At 47.8% G+C, this 20574-nt stretch overlaps 5 protein-coding genes across 5 annotated transcripts; 2 read left to right on the plus strand and 3 right to left on the minus strand.

Annotated features, from left to right (window-relative positions):
- Positions 1-776: 776 nt before the first annotated feature.
- H257_06149 (hypothetical protein) lies at positions 777-2647 on the minus strand. The gene has a single exon (XM_009831269.1). It carries the CDS (start codon positions 2549-2551, stop codon positions 812-814), a length of 1740 nt encoding a protein of 579 aa, XP_009829571.1. The 5' UTR covers positions 2552-2647; the 3' UTR covers positions 777-811.
- Positions 2648-5965: 3318 nt separating this feature from the next.
- Positions 5966-6759, plus strand: H257_06150 (hypothetical protein; the record flags this gene model as incomplete). Its single annotated transcript, XM_009831270.1, has 2 exons — positions 5966-6068; positions 6098-6759. The coding sequence occupies 2 exons, from the start codon at positions 5966-5968 to the stop codon at positions 6757-6759; spliced, it is 765 nt and encodes a 254-aa protein (XP_009829572.1).
- A 5679-nt stretch (positions 6760-12438) lies between these two features.
- On the minus strand, positions 12439-13487 carry H257_06151 (hypothetical protein; the record flags this gene model as incomplete). The annotated part of the gene is made up of 2 exons (XM_009831271.1): positions 12439-12666; positions 13296-13487. 2 exons carry the CDS (start codon positions 13485-13487, stop codon positions 12439-12441), a joined length of 420 nt encoding a protein of 139 aa, XP_009829573.1.
- A 117-nt stretch (positions 13488-13604) lies between these two features.
- Positions 13605-14106, minus strand: H257_06152 (hypothetical protein; the record flags this gene model as incomplete). Its single annotated transcript, XM_009831272.1, has 2 exons — positions 13605-13724; positions 13774-14106. The coding sequence occupies 2 exons, from the start codon at positions 14104-14106 to the stop codon at positions 13605-13607; spliced, it is 453 nt and encodes a 150-aa protein (XP_009829574.1).
- A 682-nt stretch (positions 14107-14788) lies between these two features.
- H257_06153 (hypothetical protein) lies at positions 14789-15356 on the plus strand (the record flags this gene model as incomplete). The annotated part of the gene is made up of 3 exons (XM_009831273.1): positions 14789-14884; positions 14989-15096; positions 15183-15356. 3 exons carry the CDS (start codon positions 14789-14791, stop codon positions 15354-15356), a joined length of 378 nt encoding a protein of 125 aa, XP_009829575.1.
- Positions 15357-20574: the final 5218 nt, after the last annotated feature.

Here is a 20574-nt window from a genome sequence, read left to right on the forward strand (position 1 = left end):
CACAATCCACCACCCATTGCATTTTGATGTATTTTGATTGGCTTAGACATTTCGGTAATTTGACGCTCAAATATACGGAATGGTCATGCGATTTCGTATATTTGAGCCAAATTCCGAGCGGAATTTGGCCTTCACGAAGTTCGTAGCTGTGAGTAACCCGAAGTTTGATTTCGGTAATTTCAAATTACGGGTTTGCTAAAAGTCTCTATTATTACCAGTGCCTTGTCATGGTGGAACAGACAGTTGGCAGGACAAAGGTAGTTTTGGTATTGTCAAATCGATTCGAAACTGGAGCCTTAGGGGAATCGATTAAAGAACCACTTGAGCCAATCAAATCATGTTATGTGAAATTTCTGCCAATCCAAACGTTTGACCCCTCGGCATTGGGGTCAAACGTTTGGATATAATACCATTCGAATCCATTTGATCCTATTTAATCTTGTACACACTATACTATATAACGAATAATATATACATGGTTGGGCAAAACCATATATATATATTATTCGTTGTATAGTATAGTGTGTACAAGATTAAATAGGATAATATTTACATGGTTGGGCAAAACCATATACATATTATTCGTTGTATAGTATAGTGTGTACAAGATTAAATAGGATCAAATGGATTCGAATGCTACAGCTGTCGTCCAGTCTATGTATTGCTGGGACAGCTACGGCGTTCGGGGTAATTGACATTCCAATGAGAACTCTCGTCATAGCCAGTACCCATACATTCGTGGTGGGGGGGGGAGTCTGTGTAAAGACAAAAGTACGTGAACCAAATTCACTGCACTGTATAGTGCTTTTTCTTAGGTATACTGGACGTCGCAAATCAGCGACACATGATCTGACGGAAACACTGTCGAGGGAAGCGACTGCTCGACTGCTACTTGTTCGTGGGTGAACAGCGGAAATGTTTGGACGACATTGAACAAGTGCGGGTCGACCAATATGTAGTCTAACGTGTCCTGGAACGTAAACTCGTGGTTCTTGAGATACGTGGTGAACTCGGTCTCGATGGCGCGGGTCAGCGTGAGGCCATGGGTAAACACTATCGCTGCCTCGTCCTCGTTCACGGCAGTGGTTGATGTGATTCCGTCGCTTTCATCTACAGTCGCCCCCTCCGCCCTCCACCGGAATGCCCTGGCGAGTTTCACATCCTCGTGTTCGCTGCCCACTTGACCGTCTAACAAGAACGAGATAGACGACGTTGTCGGCCTCGCGTTCAAGTCCCCCGCCACGATCACGCGCACCTTCGTCGCCTCGGCATTCGTCCATTTGGCGACTTTGGCTTGAATTGCCGCCGTAAACAGCACGGTTTGCACGAGGCGCACAATGTTGGCGTCTGCACGATAGAACATGTGGGTGTTGGCCACGAGCACGACGTGCCCTTGTCGCTTATCCCGCAGCGTCACAAGCTGCCCGATCGATGGCACTTGGCGGGTGGCCGTGGCGACTTGGGGGTGCCGGCGGAGGAAGGTGGCGACGGGGGAGGCGGGGGGCAGCAGGTCCACGGCGGCGCCGAACGCCACCGAGTCGGACTCAACCACGTCGAATGTGTCGGTTCGCACGAAGATCGCACACCCTTCGGGGGTCGACCCTACTTTGCCAGCGTACAGCCCAACGTACCCCCGGAGCATTGGCTCAAAGTACGTCTGGCAAATGGTTTCGCCCATCTCTTGCATGCACACGACATGCGGCTGGCTTTCGAGGATTTCTAATGCCACCAGCGGCATGCGATAAGCTTCTTGAAGTACACCGGGAGCGGCATACGGGTACATGCGGTTGAAGTCGCGGTCCGCGCGCGCGTACTTTGCGTACAGGATGTTGTACGTCATGAGTCGAACGATGTGGTCGGAAGGGGTCGTCCGGCCCAAGACCTGCCGAGAGTGAAACACGGATCGGTCAGGGCACGCTTGGACTGCGGCTGTGTGCACAATGATGGCGGAAGCAGGAGGACTGGCATTGGTGGATGCGGTGGCAGGTGGAGGAGGGATGCATGTGATGGTCAATGCGTGGCCAACGTCACAAAGAGATGGGGTGAAAACATGGTTGGAGCCAACAAGCACTTCACCACGATGCCAGCGCCAAGTGCATTGCTCTGGAGTGCAAAAGTCGGCGTCCACAGATGGAACGATCGGAATGGAGTTGAAATGAAGGGCCACGACGGCGACCGAGTTCACGCGGGGCTTGTTGTGCACGATATGGTAAGTGTCCGAGTTGATATCTAAGTAGGACGCCGCCAGGAAGGTGTCGAGTACACGCAACGTGGTTGGAAGCACGACTTGGTCGGCGGATTTGAATTGGATCACCGCGGCGGCTTTCGACACGGCCGTCGCCGAAGGTTTGGGTTGCTTGGTAGACGACTTGAAGCCACGTTTCTTCTGCATGGGATTGACGAGATGCTCGATGCGTACGAGCACACGACTCAGCTCTTCGTCCACCTGTCGCACCAATTGCCGGTCGATGCCGTTCAAAGAGAACTTCAGGGTAACGGAGTCTGTGCCGGGGTGGTGATGCACATGAGCAACCAAGGACGACGTTTTCATCGTGCGCGACGTTGATGGATGAAGAATGGAGGACACAGGCGCCAGGAATCGGCTCAAAATGTGTCGATAGAGGGCAATAATGATGGTCGGCGAAACCTGCTCTGAAAATGTCCTGGAACGCGCTATTGGTATGGTTGATGATGGATAAAATCCGGATAATATGACAGACTACTACCGGATGTCGTATGAAGGTGGTGGCGACGTACTGTATACATACAGTACTGTAGTGCCAACAACATGCCGGCGCAGTACTATTAATAGTACAGTCCTGATGTAAATTGACATTTCTCAAAAATTATTTCGATTTGAAGCTCGCTGTTTTGATATGATACTTTATTTAAGTTTCGAAACACATTGTTGGTGACAAAACTAAAAATTCGAAGTACAGTACTATTTTTGAAAATTACAAAAATCCATTTTTCAGGGTGATGCAAACTACTGTACCTAGACGCACTTTTTCCAGAGCAGTTAATTATCAATTGCATTATTGTGATTTGCACTTGTTTTGTCGTCGGTTTTACGTGTATGTATTCATTGCGCTAACGAAAACTAAAAGGAATTAGAAAAACACTCGCCAACGACCTTCAAAGTGGTGCCAGCGAACACACGGAAAAGCGTCCGCTTTTCGTATGCGACGTATGAGGGCCGCTGCTCGAAGTCCTTGCTGCTTAACGATGAAGGATTTGCCCATCTGTTCCTTGTTCTTACTTAGAATTTAATGTGTCTATCAAAGTCGACAGAAGCGATAAGGTACGTTTCCAAATCATGCATGTTGTGGAGTACTACGTACTAATTAACAACGGGTACACGGTACTAGGTTTGATCACATGTCCTGGGAGGTGATGCGATTGGCAATACATTTTTTTAAACGAAAACACAGTTGAGGACAGTGTACTTTTAATTACACTGTGATCATATATATTATATTATATATGATTCACAGTCAATGTAGATATAGGAACCACCAGTCGTGATCCGCGCCATTGCTATTCAAACCAATTTAAGCCAAGTGTTTGCTGCTTCTTGGCGCTTGGAATCAATTTTGCATGCAACACGCAAGTCACTGCTGGGAATGTATTTCCTGGATCCAAGCAAAAAGTATATCACATCCTTGTGATTACAAGTTATTCACATATCATTTAACTTTTAGGATCGGTTTGGGAAAGCCCTCCAGTACGTGGGTCGGGTGGTGGCGGGGATTTTCGTCAACAGTCACGGTTTGCAGTGTTGCCTCCGCACTTCCCAGCCAATAGCGACCCTTTGTTGGAGCCAAGGTTGACAGTCATGTTTCTGGGGCTGTATGAGAAGGCCACATTGCGTCCTTTGCTAAAAATGGCGTTGGCGAGCATGGTCTACCATTTTGTGTATTTAAACACCCTGCTTCCACCACAGTATACGTTGAAATCAACAGCATGTTCACAGTTGAAAGGGGAGGGTTCTGACTCGAACCTAACTAGGCTTCCTGGTGTCGATGCCAAGGACCTGAGGAAACCTGGGACTGAACCAGCGACCATCGGTGTGTTCTTATCATACTTAGATCAGGTGTAAAGTGATCTATAAGTAGACGCGCTCCCAACTGAGCCAAAAGAACTGGTCAATCTGGACATGAGATTGTACTACGAGAATGTGTACTCTCGACTTTCACAAACCCAGGATGTTGGAGAATTTGCAACGCTTCCTGATTTTCCTGGCTACATTTCAGTCATTGACTGAAGTTCTTTACTGCACTTTTCACTATGAGAGATATCAGATTGACATGGGGTTTTGTATAGGAGATGCGAAATTTAATGGCGAATTTCACAGCCAACTGTATAGTTTGATTGCTTCAAAACTGAATACAGAGAACCGAGTAGGAACTCGCGCACAGTGGTAACGACACTATTTTTTTTCCATGGAGCATTCATAAATTCCGACGTCAACCAATAGTATTTTTTTCATATTTTATATTATAACCAATAATATGCTTATAAAAAGTTTGTAAATTGTATGATTGGATATAATAAAATTAATCAGATTGATCTGATTGCAAAATTATAATTCGTACTCGGAATCACAACTAGCGCATTCGCATACAATTCCCCATATATTTCAAAATACCACTGTGCGCGAGTTCCTACTCGGTTCTCTGTACCCTTTGAATAGTTTCCTGTGCGATGGCATATTAGCACCCACATTTCATCTTCCAACTATATAACTTGTAACAATACATAACGTTTGGTATTAACTTATACAGGTTTTCGGACTACTATGAATCACTATTTTATTTATACACTGTCAATCATAAATATAGACGGCGTTCGAATCATAAGAGTGCCAACCAACATGACGTTCATAAGATTGATAACAAGACAGGACGTTCCTCATGACTCAATTCAATGGATCATACAACCGGTGCTTGCATGGACTTTGTGAAGATGGCGAGAGCTCGGACTCTCAGTCGCGACGAGCGCCTCGTTATCCGGCTGCTTGCATTTTACATGGGCCGCGGCGATAAAATGCGGCCAAGACGGTGGCCGAAGCTCGGGTCGGAACATCTCCATTGTACATGGTGTATGGCGCGAGTACTCTGATTTTGGCACTGTCACTGCTGCCACTCCTGCTGCCAACCGCTCGTCGCATCAAACAAGGATCCCACACAAAACAGCAAACATCGAACTGGTGCAACAGTTCGTACGCGGACGACGTGCGACACGCTTACGTACCACGGCTGTTGATGTGATGCCATACCATAACGACTCGGACAAATATTTGCTGGATACGTGCTTCGGACACGCACTTAACCGAATTTACGCATTAAATGCACAAAGTTGTACCACAGGCCTTGTCCGGGTAGCGGCACGGCCTGCGGCCTACCTGCCGCTTTTCCCGACAAGAGGAATCGATTGGACATTCGGTGAAGTGCACGATTGGGGCTCACTCCTCGCCAAGGCACCGCCTGCACAAAATTATACACACGACCTCCGCTACGCTGCGGTGTGCGCAATTTTGTAGGCGAATGCTCTGTCGTCCCTCGCTACTGTAAAGCTGATCGTTCTTATGCGGGTTAATACAATACACAAGTATGTCCGAGCATATTCCGTTCGGACACTTTCATTCGGACAAAATATGTTCCCCTTAAGTCCAATACAAATGCCAAGTATGTCCGACTGAAATTGTCCGAACGTGTCCGCAAAGTGATCATATTCACCCATATCTCAACGAAATGGTAATTTTGGCAGTCATAATGGACAACAAGAACGAAACTCTGACTGCAACCAGGGCTGTCCAACGCTTCCTTAAGCGCCGCGGATACAGGGAAACAAGCCAAGCTCGTCGACATACCAGTTGTCAAAGGCCAACGTACTGGCACGCGACACCTACGTCCAACTGACACAACCGCTCATCACCGCCACCAACAAGCCGAACATTGTGTACATGGACGAATCGTTCATCCACCAACACTACAAACGCCACCACGACAGTTTGTACGACACGTCTGATTCGGCCGACGTCCAAACCAACGAGAAGTACAAGGGTAGTAGGTATTGTTTCATCGTTGGGATCCAGGATTCAAGCACAATGGATTGCCGAGTGCTCGCGCTGGACATCTTTCGAGGTGGCAAGCCAAAGAGACGAAAGACTACCACGGCATGTTTAACCACGACTACTTTGTCAAGTGGTTCAAGCAGCTGTTGGACGAATTGGATGCGTTTTCTGTGACGAACGCCTACATCGTCATGGACAACGCCAAGTACCATAAGGGCCTCCCGATTGGCACACCAACAAGTCGCCAGAGCAAGAAGGTCCTTCTGGATGCGTGCCGTACATATGGAATTGCAGTGGATGAGAAGGCGTTCAAGAGCATCTTGTGGCAGCACTTCAGCGACCATAAGGCAACGATCAAGCCAGCAATCGTGCAAATGGCCACCGAGAAAGGGCATACTGTAGTCTACACCCCACCACACCACTCCGATCTGCAGCCCATCGAATTGGTTTCGGCCATTGTGAAAGGCCACCTGGGTCACAAGTACACTGATGGTACAGGGTTGTTAGAAGTGAAAGCACGCCTTCAAGAAGCGTTCGATGTGTTGAAAGCCAGCTCTTTCAGTGGTTGCATTAAAGTGTCGGAGGAGAAGTTACAGAAACTTCATGACCACCTCAAAGAAATTGATGCATTTGAGTCCGATGAGGACTCATCAGCGCGAAGCAGCAGCGACAGTGATAATTAACCTGCATAAACATAAACATCCGAAAATTCATGCGTACCATTTTATATACATTAAAAAGGTCACTTATACTTGCTATTTCAATAACTGCCCAAATCAATATGATTTTGTAAAAGTGACTCGATGCTGTCGATGACTGTCAGTTTATTCAAGCAAGTGGAATTCCTCCTCATGTGGAAGTACGTAATTTAAAATACCCTATTCTCACATTATTTTATAGGTATATACCAAATAATACCAGGCTTGAAAGAAACAACAGCGCGATTCTTTCAATTCCACAACTTGTTTTGAACGGGTTGTCTACCATCTTGGAAGAAAAAGGTATTGGTGCGGGCAAAATAACAAAAGAAGTCCTGAAAGCAACGTTGATATAAGCTTTATCGACAACGGTAGCCCCTCCAACTCAAAGTCAAACCGCTGCCCCTGGAAATTCCAGTACAAACCCAACCAATCAGCCATTTGAATGGGGTGGCACATTTCGTCAAGTACCTGAGTCGTTTGTTTTGCCGAGCGTCGACGTTGCACTGCGTGGCGGCTGTGGTGGCTTGGAAATCCTAGCATCCGTGTGAGATCATACCGTAAACTTCTGCCCATTGACCTGCCATCACCGTCAAGTGGCGTTCTCAGCATGGAATATGCTGATGGACAAAATGCAAGCCCAATACGAGCTGTCAGCAGGACGAAAGTTGAGATCAGATCCTACTGAATTCGATGCTGTGGAGGCGTTCGCCATGGCCAAGCGATGCCTGGACTTTCTTGACGACCAGTCTACTCGTAAACGCCACCGGCGTGAAGGACAGCTAAAGGTCCTCATAGTCTGTAGGCTGGTTCACGAGCATCATACCTCGGTGGGCCGGCAGCAGGCACCGTTCAATATGCGCGCGAGGTCGTCCAATGTACTTGTGTAATAGATTACTCTTGCCCATACTTGATACGCGATAGTACCTCGTATGATGTTGTGATGATGGGGACGTGGAGGGTTTCATGTCGGTGGATGGGGTCTGTTTAGAAAGTGCTGTGAACAATTCACGAGGAATGGCTTGATATAATTTGACCTTGCCTTCAATCTGTTCAACCTTGCAGTTTGCTTCATGTGCCCACCAATCCTTCGTCGAGAGATGCCTGACTTGAACGACAACGTAGTCAATCGCAGCTTCAATTTCCTCGCACGAACGTTTAAAATAGAGACCTCGAATTCTGGGCAGAATCGCTATCGTAGAAGTATCTGCTTGGCGCACCGCTCACCGTCCGTGAGCAGGTGTACCGCCATCGAACACCTCAGCGGTTGAGGTGTTCGATGGTGGGGTCGCTTTCGTTGTCTGCTACTGTGATCTTGTTATCTTGTGATACATAACTGGACGACAATAGAGAGGTTTCGCAACTGATCTTCTTAAGTCCAGAATTGCCTGAAATCAATTGTTTTTAGAATTATATACCAGATGAAATGAATAGAAAATAAATTTTGACAGTTCATACCTCGCATTTTTATGCAACATCAGCAGCGCCTTGGCCATGGTCCTGCGACTCTTGTCCACGCGCCCCGAGGCGTGGAATCGTACGCAGATTTCAGTCAAACTTCTTGGCCGTGTCGAGGATGGTTCGACGTGGCAGGTATCCATGTGACGACACCTCAAGGAGCATTTCGTAACCCGCACGTCGCTGCTATGGGGACAGAGCCTCTTGCCTCGGTGTGGGACAGCAGGTTTCGGTCGCAACAAGCGACAAAGCAGCATGTTAAGTGGCATAGGTAGGTGTGTAGGACAAAGTATGCAGTGTTTGGTTGATGTCAAATTGTAAATTGAATGCGCAGCGGGTCTTAAGCCCCTGGGCCCGACTGACCCGCCTCCTTTATCCCACCATAACTTTTCAGCAAAAACGATCTAGAAAGCGCAGAAATAGGCCAACCAAGACTGATGTCTTGCGCTTTCCAATGCACCAATTAGCACGCGCTAAATCGTATTTTTAGAAAAATTCCGCAAATGAGAAGTTGGATGTGACAACTATTGTGCGCCAGATTAGTAGTATATTTCACATGTTGTTCAATATATATAAAAAATGATGTTCCGTGTATTTCGATTTTAGAAGCAATTCAAGCAAACCAAGGCACTGCTTCATCAGGCTCTAACTTCCATGTCACCCACGTTTTAGGCAAGATCGTAGAACAACTCAAGCTAAAGTTTAAAACGCTATCCACCAAGTGCGATTTAATTGATTTGCGTCTAAAATCGAAATAGATGAAACATCATTTGAAATATATTGAACAACGTGTGAAATGTACCGGCTATGGGGTGACATTTACCAGACATAAGACGAAATATGCAACAACGATGTAGGGCCTGGACGAAATATATCTATTGCTTGGCGAACGGAGATGGCGTGAATCAGTTGTGCGTCGGACGAAATATACCGGAAATAACCTGAACAAGCCCAAATTTTATCATGATCGTTCAAGTTGAACATTGGAATAAATTTATTCCAAATCGTCCAAGTAGTTTTCATTGGATAAAAATAATTGAGCTACTTGGTTAAACAAACCTATGACGCCGTTTCCATTGCCATTCCAGAATTTCGACAGTCGATGACAGACCGTGCCGCCGCCAGAACGCAGGCATGGACCAAGCACAAGCTGGAACATCGGTGAGCACGATCATCCTTCCATAACATTAACCTAACGGTGTGCTCGAGTTCTGTCGTCGCTGTGCAGTCAGCCCACCACCGACCCGTCGCAGATGTGCCGACCCGCCACGAAAACGAATCAATCACCATGGTAAGAATTGGAATGTGTTTGCTCGTGTTGTGTTGGTATGTATGTGATGTATGGTGTCGTAACCACTTTTTAGCTGGCGAATCTGGTGGATTATGTAGGACTGTGCTGCGCGACGGGAAGGCCAGAGCGACGACACTCAAGAAGTCGATGTTGTGGCGCAATGGAAGCGCGCCTGCTTGCAGGAGGTCTGGGTTCAATTCCCAGCAACGTCAATCCCACCATGCACGCGATTGCACGACGCAAGGTAGGCACATAGTAAGCGGTACCGTACTGGTACCTGTTGATCCTTCGCGAATGCCATTTATGTCTGAATGTGTAAACTCCAATTCGATGCGCGTTGAATGTATTATTGTTGTGCTGCTTGATTATTGGATTTCTTCGCCTTCATTACAGTTCTACTATTGTATCCAACTCGTCTATTTGCTCATTTGCGTTGTATGCGTGCATAATATCTACAACATTGAACACTACTGCTCGTTGGAAGCCGGTGTACGATGAGCCGGAGGGGATGGCCGGTACTGTGTGCTCCTTGCTTGTACTGTGTTTGGTGCATGTTGTACTGTTGTGGTCTGTTGCGTTACACTTGTGGCATTTATACGTTTTGCCCTGATGTGTTTCCCCTCGACTTGCAATGCGGCGTTTCATTGGTCGGTCAACTTATCGATAGAGTGGAGGTGTCTTGACTTTTGCGTCGGATACAATATCCTCGTAAACAGGCAGATGTACGGCCCAGGTATGCAATACAGTACTCTGCCACACTGTATGCACGGTCGTAGGCTTCAAGGAGTTGAGCCATGTTGTCAGTCTCCATCAACACCCGAATTAAGTGGCGGCAGGGCAGCCCGGTTTAGTCTCGTTCTACACAAGTGCACAACAGTTCACTCATAACCACTTTGCGTTTTTTGGACTCCCGTGATGAGTGGTATACGTAAAACACGTCGTCACTTGATTGGATAACCTTGTACGAGGGTGCCAACGACTTCTCGACTTCAACTTTGCCAGACGCATAGGGTGTGACAACGAGTCCCTCCACCGCCCACTCTTGCGCCAGTTTACTTCTGTTCGCTACGTCCCTGGCACACTCGTCCATTGAGATTAGCACCGCCTGGGCTGGTAAGGACTGCCTGCACTTCTTCGGAAGCGCTTTGTTGTTGTCGGATTCAACGAAATTCGTTGTCCTGCAGTTGTACAGGCGTCTGCGGCTTGGGTCAGTCGACGAAAGCATGTTGGCGTACACTACCCACTTTACAGGCTCAATCGACCTCAAGTACGTAGCCACAGGTGCACCAAACAAGCTCACAATGCGATCCAGACACCCGTCATATGCCGACACAGTTTCACTGGCTTGGAGTCTCCACACACAATGCTCAAATATTTGGCCAGCAAGGCCAAACTTGCTTTTGAGATTGCCAATGATATGCCGGGTGCAGAACTTCAAACACACTTGCTGACCCGTTCGGGACAAAACGTCGGAAGCAAATTGCGATTTTCCGCGGTCAACAAACGTGGCGCACTCAGCCAAGTTGGCCCCAGCTTGGATGCAGTTTAGGAAAAACCAGTGATAGTTATCACTGGTTTCCTTGGCCACAACACCGAGGGTGATGGGGACGTTTTTCCCGTTGCCGTCGCGACCGACCAGATTGATAAACACCCCGTTGTAATCCTTGTGTTTGAAGTGTGCGCCATCGGACCCAACGAGCTTCAAGTTAGCGTGGTGGGCATCAGCGTACACTTTTCCGCACACAAAAGCCCGATAAAACCGACCATGGGTGTCAGCTCGAAATCCACACGCGACCCAGGATTGGCTCGTTCAAACGCCAACAATATGGAAGGTAATAGAGAGGTTTTGCAAGTGTCCGTTCGCGTTCGCGTTCCACTTTGCTGCCAAAACCGGAAGTCGACCTGTTAAACCTCATATGGAACGCGAACGCGTACTCTTAAATCTGATTGCCAATCCGCTTGAAGTGTACATCTCACGGACTGGCAGTCCGGTCTGCTCCGTGATAACTTCATATGATTGGTAGTTATTGGCCAATCAAGAACATTGAGATTGTACCGGATGACTGGGATAACTGGGCGCTCAACGTAGCTTAACGCACATAGCACTAAGAAACGACGTCGCTGTGTCGTTGTTTTTACGAAGGGGGCAAGCGAGGACAGCTCCGACTGCGTGAGCACCATCGCTGACAAAGTGATTTCCTGCCTTGAATGAATATCCGAATAATATTTACTTATACGGATATTTGTGAGCAGAACGCGAACGCATTCGTGCAAAACAACTTTGTTTGATATTCCGTTCAAACTGCATCTGACACAAAAAGCATGGTTCGGAGCAGAACGCGACCGCGAACGGACACTTGCAAAACCTCTCTAATGTTGCAGTTGAACTTGCGACATCGGCCACATCGGTCTGGACGACTGCATCTTTCACACGGTAGACAACCGACCTTTTTAGCTCCAAATTCACACCTCCAGGACTTGGACGGTAGCAACAAGATCGCGTCTGGAAATTCCAGTGTTGGTCCGTACCAAATTAACAAGTGCGGGCAACATGGCTAGTTGACGCTCGGATGGTTTTGCCATGGAGGTGCACGAGTGTGTGTGGACTGACTGTAGCTCGGTTACGGAGTAATAGGTGCCACCGTGGTTAGGGAACAACGTACTTGGTTCCATGCCACTAACCTTATTGGCTTATATTAGAGTGATTTTGCTGTTGCAGTTTTCACTGTGAAATTTCGAGAAAATATCACAGGAAAAAGTGCTGTGCGAAATGTTTTTGCCAAAGTAAATTTACCTGTGAGCTGCACTCGCCTCCCATGGACGAAGGAAGCATACTGCTGACAGCAGTAGCGCTGCTCCTCGATACTTCTGAGCCGAACACGAGGGCGATACAAATTCCTCGAGGCAGGTTTAACCTAATGGGACAAACTGATGCCACGTGTGAGTTCCATTTCCGGTTCAGCAAAGCTGAGATTGAACTGCTTGTGGCGTTGCTTGAAATACCCGACCCGATGATCACACCCCAGCGCTATAATGCCTGTGCTGTGGAGGCTCTCTGCATTCTGCTCAACCGTTTGGCGTGGCCTCACCGCCTCGGGACCATGAACTTGCTCTTTGGCCGCAGCCGAGAATCTCTCTCGGTACTTTCAAACGGAGTCATGTACCACATCTACGATCGCTTCAAGCATCTACTCCGATGGGAAAAAGACCGCCTCGGCGCATCATGGATGGAAAAATGTGCTTCAGCAATACACGACAGCAGCGGGACCTCTCTTGATTGCTGCATCGGTTTCATTGATCGCACGGTCCGTGGCATTTGCCGTCCCGGTAAAGGTGTCCAAAAGACAGCATACAATGGCCACAAGGTACATAAGGATAAACCTCGCAGGCGTACGAATGCAAATTGATCATTTCTACTTGTAGAGAAAGCATGCATTGAAGTTCCAATCAATCACAACCCCTGATGGCATCATCGTCCATTTATATGGCCCTGGACCAGGGTCCCGACACGATGCTACTTGCTTGAGCGAAGCAAAATTCTTGCCGTTTTGTTGGATGTACTGGTGACTGACACGAAGCGATATGACAAATCTTCATACTTGCATTAAAGGCGGAAACCAAGTTTCAGACTACTTCGGTTTACGCCCCCCAAGTGCCGAAAAATATCTTTACGCCAAGGGTCGCTAGACAGAATAAACTGAGCTCATAAGATATGTTAACCATTTCAACATGAGAGACAACTTCAATTTTTGGTAACTAAAGATTTCAGCACTTCAAGAGTTCCGTGTAGAAACTCTAACTGAGCCTCCCGTTCACGTCGCTCTAAGGCAAACCTCGCCTCACGCTCCGCTTTGTCGAGTTCGTATCGCTTCTCATCCAATTCCAACATTTGTTGGGCAAGCATGTTGTTCTCATGCTGTGCTCGGACCTCTTCGGCCTTGACTTCGTTGGCTTTGGCCACCATCTCGACCAGAGAAGTAAGAACTACACCCACCTCCGCCACCCTCTGTGAACTGCTGCGGCTCTGTCTCTTGCTTGGTGGCGCGTCCTCGCACCCATCAACTTCGACCGCCTCCAACGACTACCTTTTCATGGTTGACATCGCCGCGTCGCGAATCTTCTCGCCATTCGTTTCGCGTCGCTCGTTCTGTTTTGCCTTTTCTTCCTTGTCCGTCTGCTTTCGAATCGATGCAGCATCAACCTAAACAAGTAGGAGAACGATTAACACCGTCTTGGATGACGAGTCATACCAAGTCGTGGATATCCTGGAGTAGCTGCTCGCGTTCCTCGTACTCTTCGTCCGTCCCAGATGCGCGGAGCGCGGCCATAGTGTCGGCGTGAAACGCCGTCATCAGGTCGTCAAATCGTTTTCGCGTGGCGTTGACTGTGATTCCATCTCCACAGAGGCGCTGGAGATGCTCTGTTACTTCCGTCCATCCCTTGTGGACCTCTCCGTGGGGTGCTTCGTAGGGCCGCACGTGTATGATCTCCTTCAGCAACTCAACATCCGTGCAACCCTTAAAGCGGAATTCAGTTTTGTGTCGTTGGCTAGCCTGCACCTCGGACTCGGTATCCTCTTCCATTGTCCAATGGTCACTGTTTCTCACAGCGAATTTTGTTGTCTCTGTGCGGAGTACTGACGACGAAATTTCTGGAACAAATTTCTTTGTGTGACACGCACAGTGATTTTCTCAGAGGTAAATTTACTTAGCAAAATCACTCGATTTATCCAATCAACAATATACAATACCTCTGAAATATAATAAAACTCTCAATGACTGATGAATGCTACGGGCGAATGTTGAGTTTGCAATATGCCCGCGAAATCATTCTAGTGCAAATGACACCTCATTTGCCAAACATCGCTGTCGCGCCTACCCACCCACCATCCCCTTGCCGCTCACCCACCACAATAGCCACGGACGGAGATGGAACTCCATGACCGCAGTCGAATCAACGACACCATACGCGCTGTCAACTCCAACCAGATGTCCACCAGAGCAGCTGCCGTGCTCTTTGGCTTTGATCGTATGATGCTGTAGCGGCGTGTCAACGCTACGGTTCAGCCTCACGCGGCAATGGACCTGACCCCGTTCTGACAGATGGTGAAGTCCGTGGAATCATTGCAGCCGTCAACGAGCGCACCCTGCACGACCAATGCTTCATCCGTGACGAGCTAGTCAACTTTATTCGTGGGTGCATTGAGAACAGCCAACATGAGCACCATGTACCCGACACCTCCCCTTCAATCACTTTCGTCAAGCAATGCTGTATGCTTTGCCCGCCCACACCTCCCACATCTTGCAGCCGCTGGACGTCTCTGTGTTTTGCCATTTCAAACGTCTTCTGGACGTTGGGTTGGTACGTTTTTGCGTGGAGAACTCTCGGTTTGCCGTGATCAGTGACATGGTGGCTGTGGCATCAACGGCGTTGGCCGAATTTCTTACAAGAACGTACATTGTCAGTGGTTCGAGATGACGGGCATTTACCCGTTGTCGCTCGATGTCATGACATCCAAGATTCCTGGGGACAAGCCTGGCACCAAGTCCTCACGGACAAAGATGCAAGCGACGGTACCAGTTGAAACAAGAGTTATTGTACTTCTGCGAACTCAAGGGATTGACATTGATGTTGCCAGGGTCCTGTGCATCAACGATAGCCTGATCCAAGAATTCACAGAGCGAATAAGTGCTCCAACAGCGATGACGTTTGGGTTCACGGTGGTTGCCTTATGACCTCCGAAGAAATCGCGACGAAGTGGCCGAAAAAGACCAAGAAGGTGGAACGCGAAGCAGAACTCAAAGTCAAGAAGAAGGTGTTGGTCCAAAAATAGGTAGCAGCAGCACATGCAAAGAAGAAAACTCAAGAACATCGTCGTGAAACAATTGAGCGCAAGCTCATGTCGTCGGAAGGTACAATTCGGCGCAAGCGGCCAATTTCGCAAAATGGTGAGGTAATTGAAGTACATCGAAGTAGTACTTTACAGTCCGCGACATTCATTTAAAACATTTCGTTTTTTACGGATAACTTCGCCAAAAGCGCTCAGATTAAGCTCAAATTAGCACCAAAACATCGGCCTTGATTGGCTCGATCTAATGGCGCCGATTTGACCGAGTAATCGCGGGAAAACTGCTTTTGGGGTGCGACAGTCACTTATGAACACAACATTTAACTCGTCAAAAATGTACCAAGATTCAATTGTTAGACAACATAAAGAACGCTAGTACTTCGTCTTTCCACCTTTGGCAGCAACCACTTGCAAACATCGCTTTGGCATGGACTTAATCAACTTTTCCAAGTATCGGCGGTCAATAGAGTCCCAGGAAGCAGAAATCGCGCTTTGAAGCTCGGAAACGCTTTGGTACTGCTTTCCATTGGGGTTGACCTTGCGCGCCAGCCACCCCCAAATGTTTTCGATTGGATTGAGGTCGGGCGAAAGGGATGGGTGGTTGAAAAGTGTCACCGACTGCTCCGCTAGAAAAACCGTGTGAATGCTTGCGCCACCTTGCATCAAGGTGAACGAGGGGCCATAGTGCTGGTGCCCAAACGGAAAGAGATAGTTGCCGAATGTGTCTTGGTAGGCATCGGCGTTCTGGCGGCCTTGCAAGAATGCCAACTGGGTGCAACCGCGGCCGGAAAATCCACCCCACACCATGACACTGGCACCACCAGAATTCCGCGTAAAGTACGTGTCCTTCTCGCGCCGTAGATCGTGCCAATAGTCTGGTCCGTCCAAGTTGAATTTTTTCTCATCGGACCAAATGATCCGGCTCCACTTGGGGGGCTTCAGGACATTCCGGGTCGGGTGCTCCATTCTGGCAACCATCTGGCGGGGAAGTAGGGACGGGGAATGCTTTCGCTTCACATACTTGAGGTGCTGGCACTTCTGGAGGATGCGTTGATAGGTGCGAACACTCAGGTCAACCGGAATCGCCTCGTTGAACATGCGGGACGAGCATCCTGTCTTGGATGCCTCGTTCAAAATTCGACTACGAAGTCAATCATTCAAAACCTTAGACACACTACCCTTGCTACGAGTTCCATAGGCCTCTGGGTCACGCATGTAGCTATAGATGACCCCGCGCGACCGTCCAAGCCTCTCGACAATCACCTTGACGGCCAAACCTTCGCCGCGTAGTGCATCGATGAATGCCCTCTCCCGGGCAGACAAGGATGGTCCCTTGGACTTGTTGTCGGCTACGATGGTCAAGCAAAGGTTGTTGGAAGTGATTACACGTCGGTTAGATATGTCGGCGTACCTGTGGGTGTCGCTCGAAAGTGAAAGTGACGAGTTCAATGTTGACCTGATAGAGGCGCCATTAGATCGCGCCAATCAAGCCGATATTTTGGTGCTAATTTGAGCTTAATCCGAGCGCTTTTGTCGAAGTTATCCGTAAAAAACGAAATGTTTTAAATGAATGTCGCGGACTGGATTATTGTTTGGATAAGCAATACTAGTAATTGAGTAGCATTAATCCGGATAAAGTGGCTCGGAACCCCTTTCAGCCTATCAATATTTTTAGTGTTCAAGACCAATTTGCTTTAAAACTAATGGTTTAATGTATACAATCTCAAGTCAAACAAACTAAGTTATGTGATGTGACTTTAAAACACTAATATAATAGCAATTTTGAGTTCAGGATGGCCTCCATCGAAAGTCCTTAAAAAGTGTCACGGAAGTATGCCCAGACGTAAAGGATCCCAGCAGTCACGATCCAAGGTTGAGGTAACGTAAAAGTCCAATTTAAGAACACTTTTTCCGAGACGCTGCCTTGGACGGCATGTAACTCGACTCGTAGGTATTATTAATAGATTATAATTCTATAATATTTTATATGAAGCTAAAATCCAGGCCTATTCGGGAGTTATGAATGCGATAAGATTCCTGTTATAACGTTAATTTGTCCAGAAACAGCTTAAAACAAGCCGTCCAATTTAAGGTGCACCATTTTAAGCTTAGTCTTTGTATACCCATTTGCATACTTTTTGGGCGGTTAGGTTAAAAATTGCCTTTGTTGGAATTGATTGGCTAATTCGCGTGCACCTTAACTTGAATCGAGCACCTTTAATTGGACTTTTACGTTAGTTTCAAGATTGGTGTACATTAGCTCATTTTATATCATACCCATATTAACGTGTCGCTCAAAATATATAACATGCTCCAAACACAGTACTAGCGAGGAGCACACAGTATTTAACGCGCATCGAATTGGAGTTAACACATTCAGACATAAATGGCTACCTGGCGTCGTGTATTCGCGTGCATGGTGGGATTGACGTTGCTGGGAATTGAACCCAGACCTCCTGCAAGCAGGCGCGCTTCCATTGCGCCACAACATCGACTTCTTGAGTATCGTCGCTCTGGCCTTCCCATCGCGCAGCACAGTCCCACACAATCCACCAGATTCGCCAGCTATAGGGTGGTTATGACACCATACATCACATACATACCAACGCAACACGAGCAAACACATTCCAATTCTTACCATGGTGATTGATTCGTTTTCGTGGCGGGTCGGCACTAGGGTTCACCTGAATGCGTACTGTGTTGTTGTACAGTACACCTACAGTACAAAGAGTACACATTTACCTTACGTCACGTGTTTCCTCTCTCAAAATGAATTATTTATGCATTCTGGCAATTTTGTGTGATGTGCTATGACATCCCTCCGTTGTGAAGAATAATGAAGGCGCCAAGTCATATCACATCTTCCTTCTTCCTTGTCATATCCTATCATTCTCGTCACGTCCGTGAAAATCAACATTATCACATCATTATCCAATTTGCATCGAATATCACAGCCTTCGTCTTAAACCCGCTTGCGGGGGGCTATCAAGGCCGTCAACTACTCCATCCTACGCCTCGGTTCCACTGTGGCAAAGTCCAATCCAGGGAATAGACCGAGGCAATGGGTTAACGGAGTGCTTGTTGATGGAGTACAGAGGTTATCCTTTGCCTTGGTAGACTAGACTTTAAGAATTGTGCTTCGAAAATATGCGAATTGGATTAAGTAGTAATTAATGAATACAGTACTAGTCTAAGTCTTGGTTTCATCGTCACTTTCGCCCGCATCGCGTTCTTGGCCCATCATTACACTGACCAAACTGCCTCGGGACAAATCTGCATTCATATACAACTGTACCAACTTCGTAACCTTCGCTGGACTTAACCGGTTTCGCCGCTTGGTCAAAATGAAGTCATAAATGCTCCAAACAAGTTCTGAGGCTGCTTGAGACGTTGGAACACTGAACACAATCCGAGCCACTGCACACAGGATGGGAAACATCGTTGAGCCCACTTGGTGCCAATATGTGATGGGTGTGGCGCATTGTTCGGTGAAGAATTTTGCCTTGTCCGACGGATTCTTCATGGCATCGACAAAATTTGCCAACTCTGTCCGGACAGCGTCGACATTTGAGCTGATTTGTTGTTTGACAAGAACAAATTCTTGTAGCAGACGGGCGTTATCATACAGGTCATCCTCGAACATCCCCTCACCAGCTCGGGTTGTTGGATCCAGAAAATACGCAAACCCCATGGACTCCGTGTGAATAAAGGCCCACTGGTCTAGCAACAGTTCTGTCAACTCGTCACTGGTACTCCAATGCGCCCGAAACTCGAGAAACAAGCGATACACGTCGGACAAACAACAAGTGTCACCCTCGAACTTGCCGATGATGCTGCAAGTTGGTCGCAACGTCGTTTCCATCGACTGCAAATTCGACCAAAACGTTGCGTCGGTGATAGCATCCACAAATGCAGCCTTCTTCACCCGAGAACCTGACGTGACCTTGAGGTCTTGGAATAAGGCCGTGTTGGCGAGCTGAGCTAGGACTTTGCGATTATCGAGGACGCGGGCAATACAGTTGTAGTGGGTGTACCATCGTGTAGCCACCACGGAGGACAGTGCGCGTTTGGAGAAAATTTCCCCGTCGACCAACAGCGTTTCCTGGATGCGTTCAAATCGTTTCGTCAAAGCATTGCGGACTTTGACAAAAGAAGTCACGTCCCAGGCACGCTCCAGTGCGTTCGCAAACACCTCCAACTTGCACACATCTTTTATCAACAAATTCACTGCATGAGCAGCGCAACCGTTGCAGATCAAACTAGGGTACTTCTGTTCCAGGATTTTCCAGGCACTCTTCATACACGCGGCGTTGTCCGTCACAACACTTCCCACTTTGGAAACCCCGATGGACACAATAGCACGGTCGAGCTCTGCAGCAGTGTTGACACCGATTTGCGAAATGTCGTCCGTCGCGATGGCTTTCACAACACTGGTCTAGCTGTTTTCAAAGGGAAAACGGCGACAAAGTTTACCATGTGATCGTTTCGCATTGATGTCCACCCATCGGATACCAAGCTGACAATGGGCTGGTTGTCCATGAAAGCGCTCATGGAATTCTCCATCTGAGCATGGGCCCTGTCCAACAGCGGCCCGGCTATCAACTTCGCTGACAGCGGCGTGTATGCTGGACGGGCCAAGTGCACAAAGGTAGCCAAAGCTGGACTGTCGGCAAATCGGAACGGGACTCCCGTCGAAAAGATGATGTTGGCAAAGGCACTGTCCAACTTGTTTTTCTCAGCCTTTGACACTCGATCCACCCAGTTTGGTACATAACTTCTCAACGTGGATGTCCCCACCAAGCTGCTTTGAACTACGACACTGGAGCTTTGGGAGTCATTTCGGGCGATGGCCACTCGCTGCCGCTTGGGTTCAAATGTGAAACCCTCCGGGGCTAAGATGCAGTTTTTGAGGTGGGATGTCCATCGGGCAGTGGTGTTTGGCAAAGTATGATTGCAGTATTTGCACTTGACAACTCGTGTCAAGCCCTTGCCACTCTTAACCACGTGCTGGTCCATCCAATTTTTCGAATGAACATTATAAAATTCTAGACTACTACTGTAGTATGTTATTTTAAGGTGCATCGTCAAAGCCATGAAAGCTCGCCATTATTGAATGTCATGATAGCACCGCCATGTTTGAACTCCATATTGATAGGCATCGAAAACGACTACAAACGTTAGGAGTGAATATGTAGTGTAATGT

This window comes from Aphanomyces astaci (assembly GCF_000520075.1).
Source record: "Aphanomyces astaci strain APO3 unplaced genomic scaffold supercont1.12, whole genome shotgun sequence".
NCBI lineage: Eukaryota > Oomycota > Saprolegniomycetes > Saprolegniales > Verrucalvaceae > Aphanomyces > Aphanomyces astaci.

Coding starts and splice junctions, on each gene's coding strand:
- H257_06149 (XM_009831269.1), bottom strand. CDS start 2,551: ATGAAAACGTCGTCCTTGGTTGCTCATGTGCATCACCACCCCGGCACA.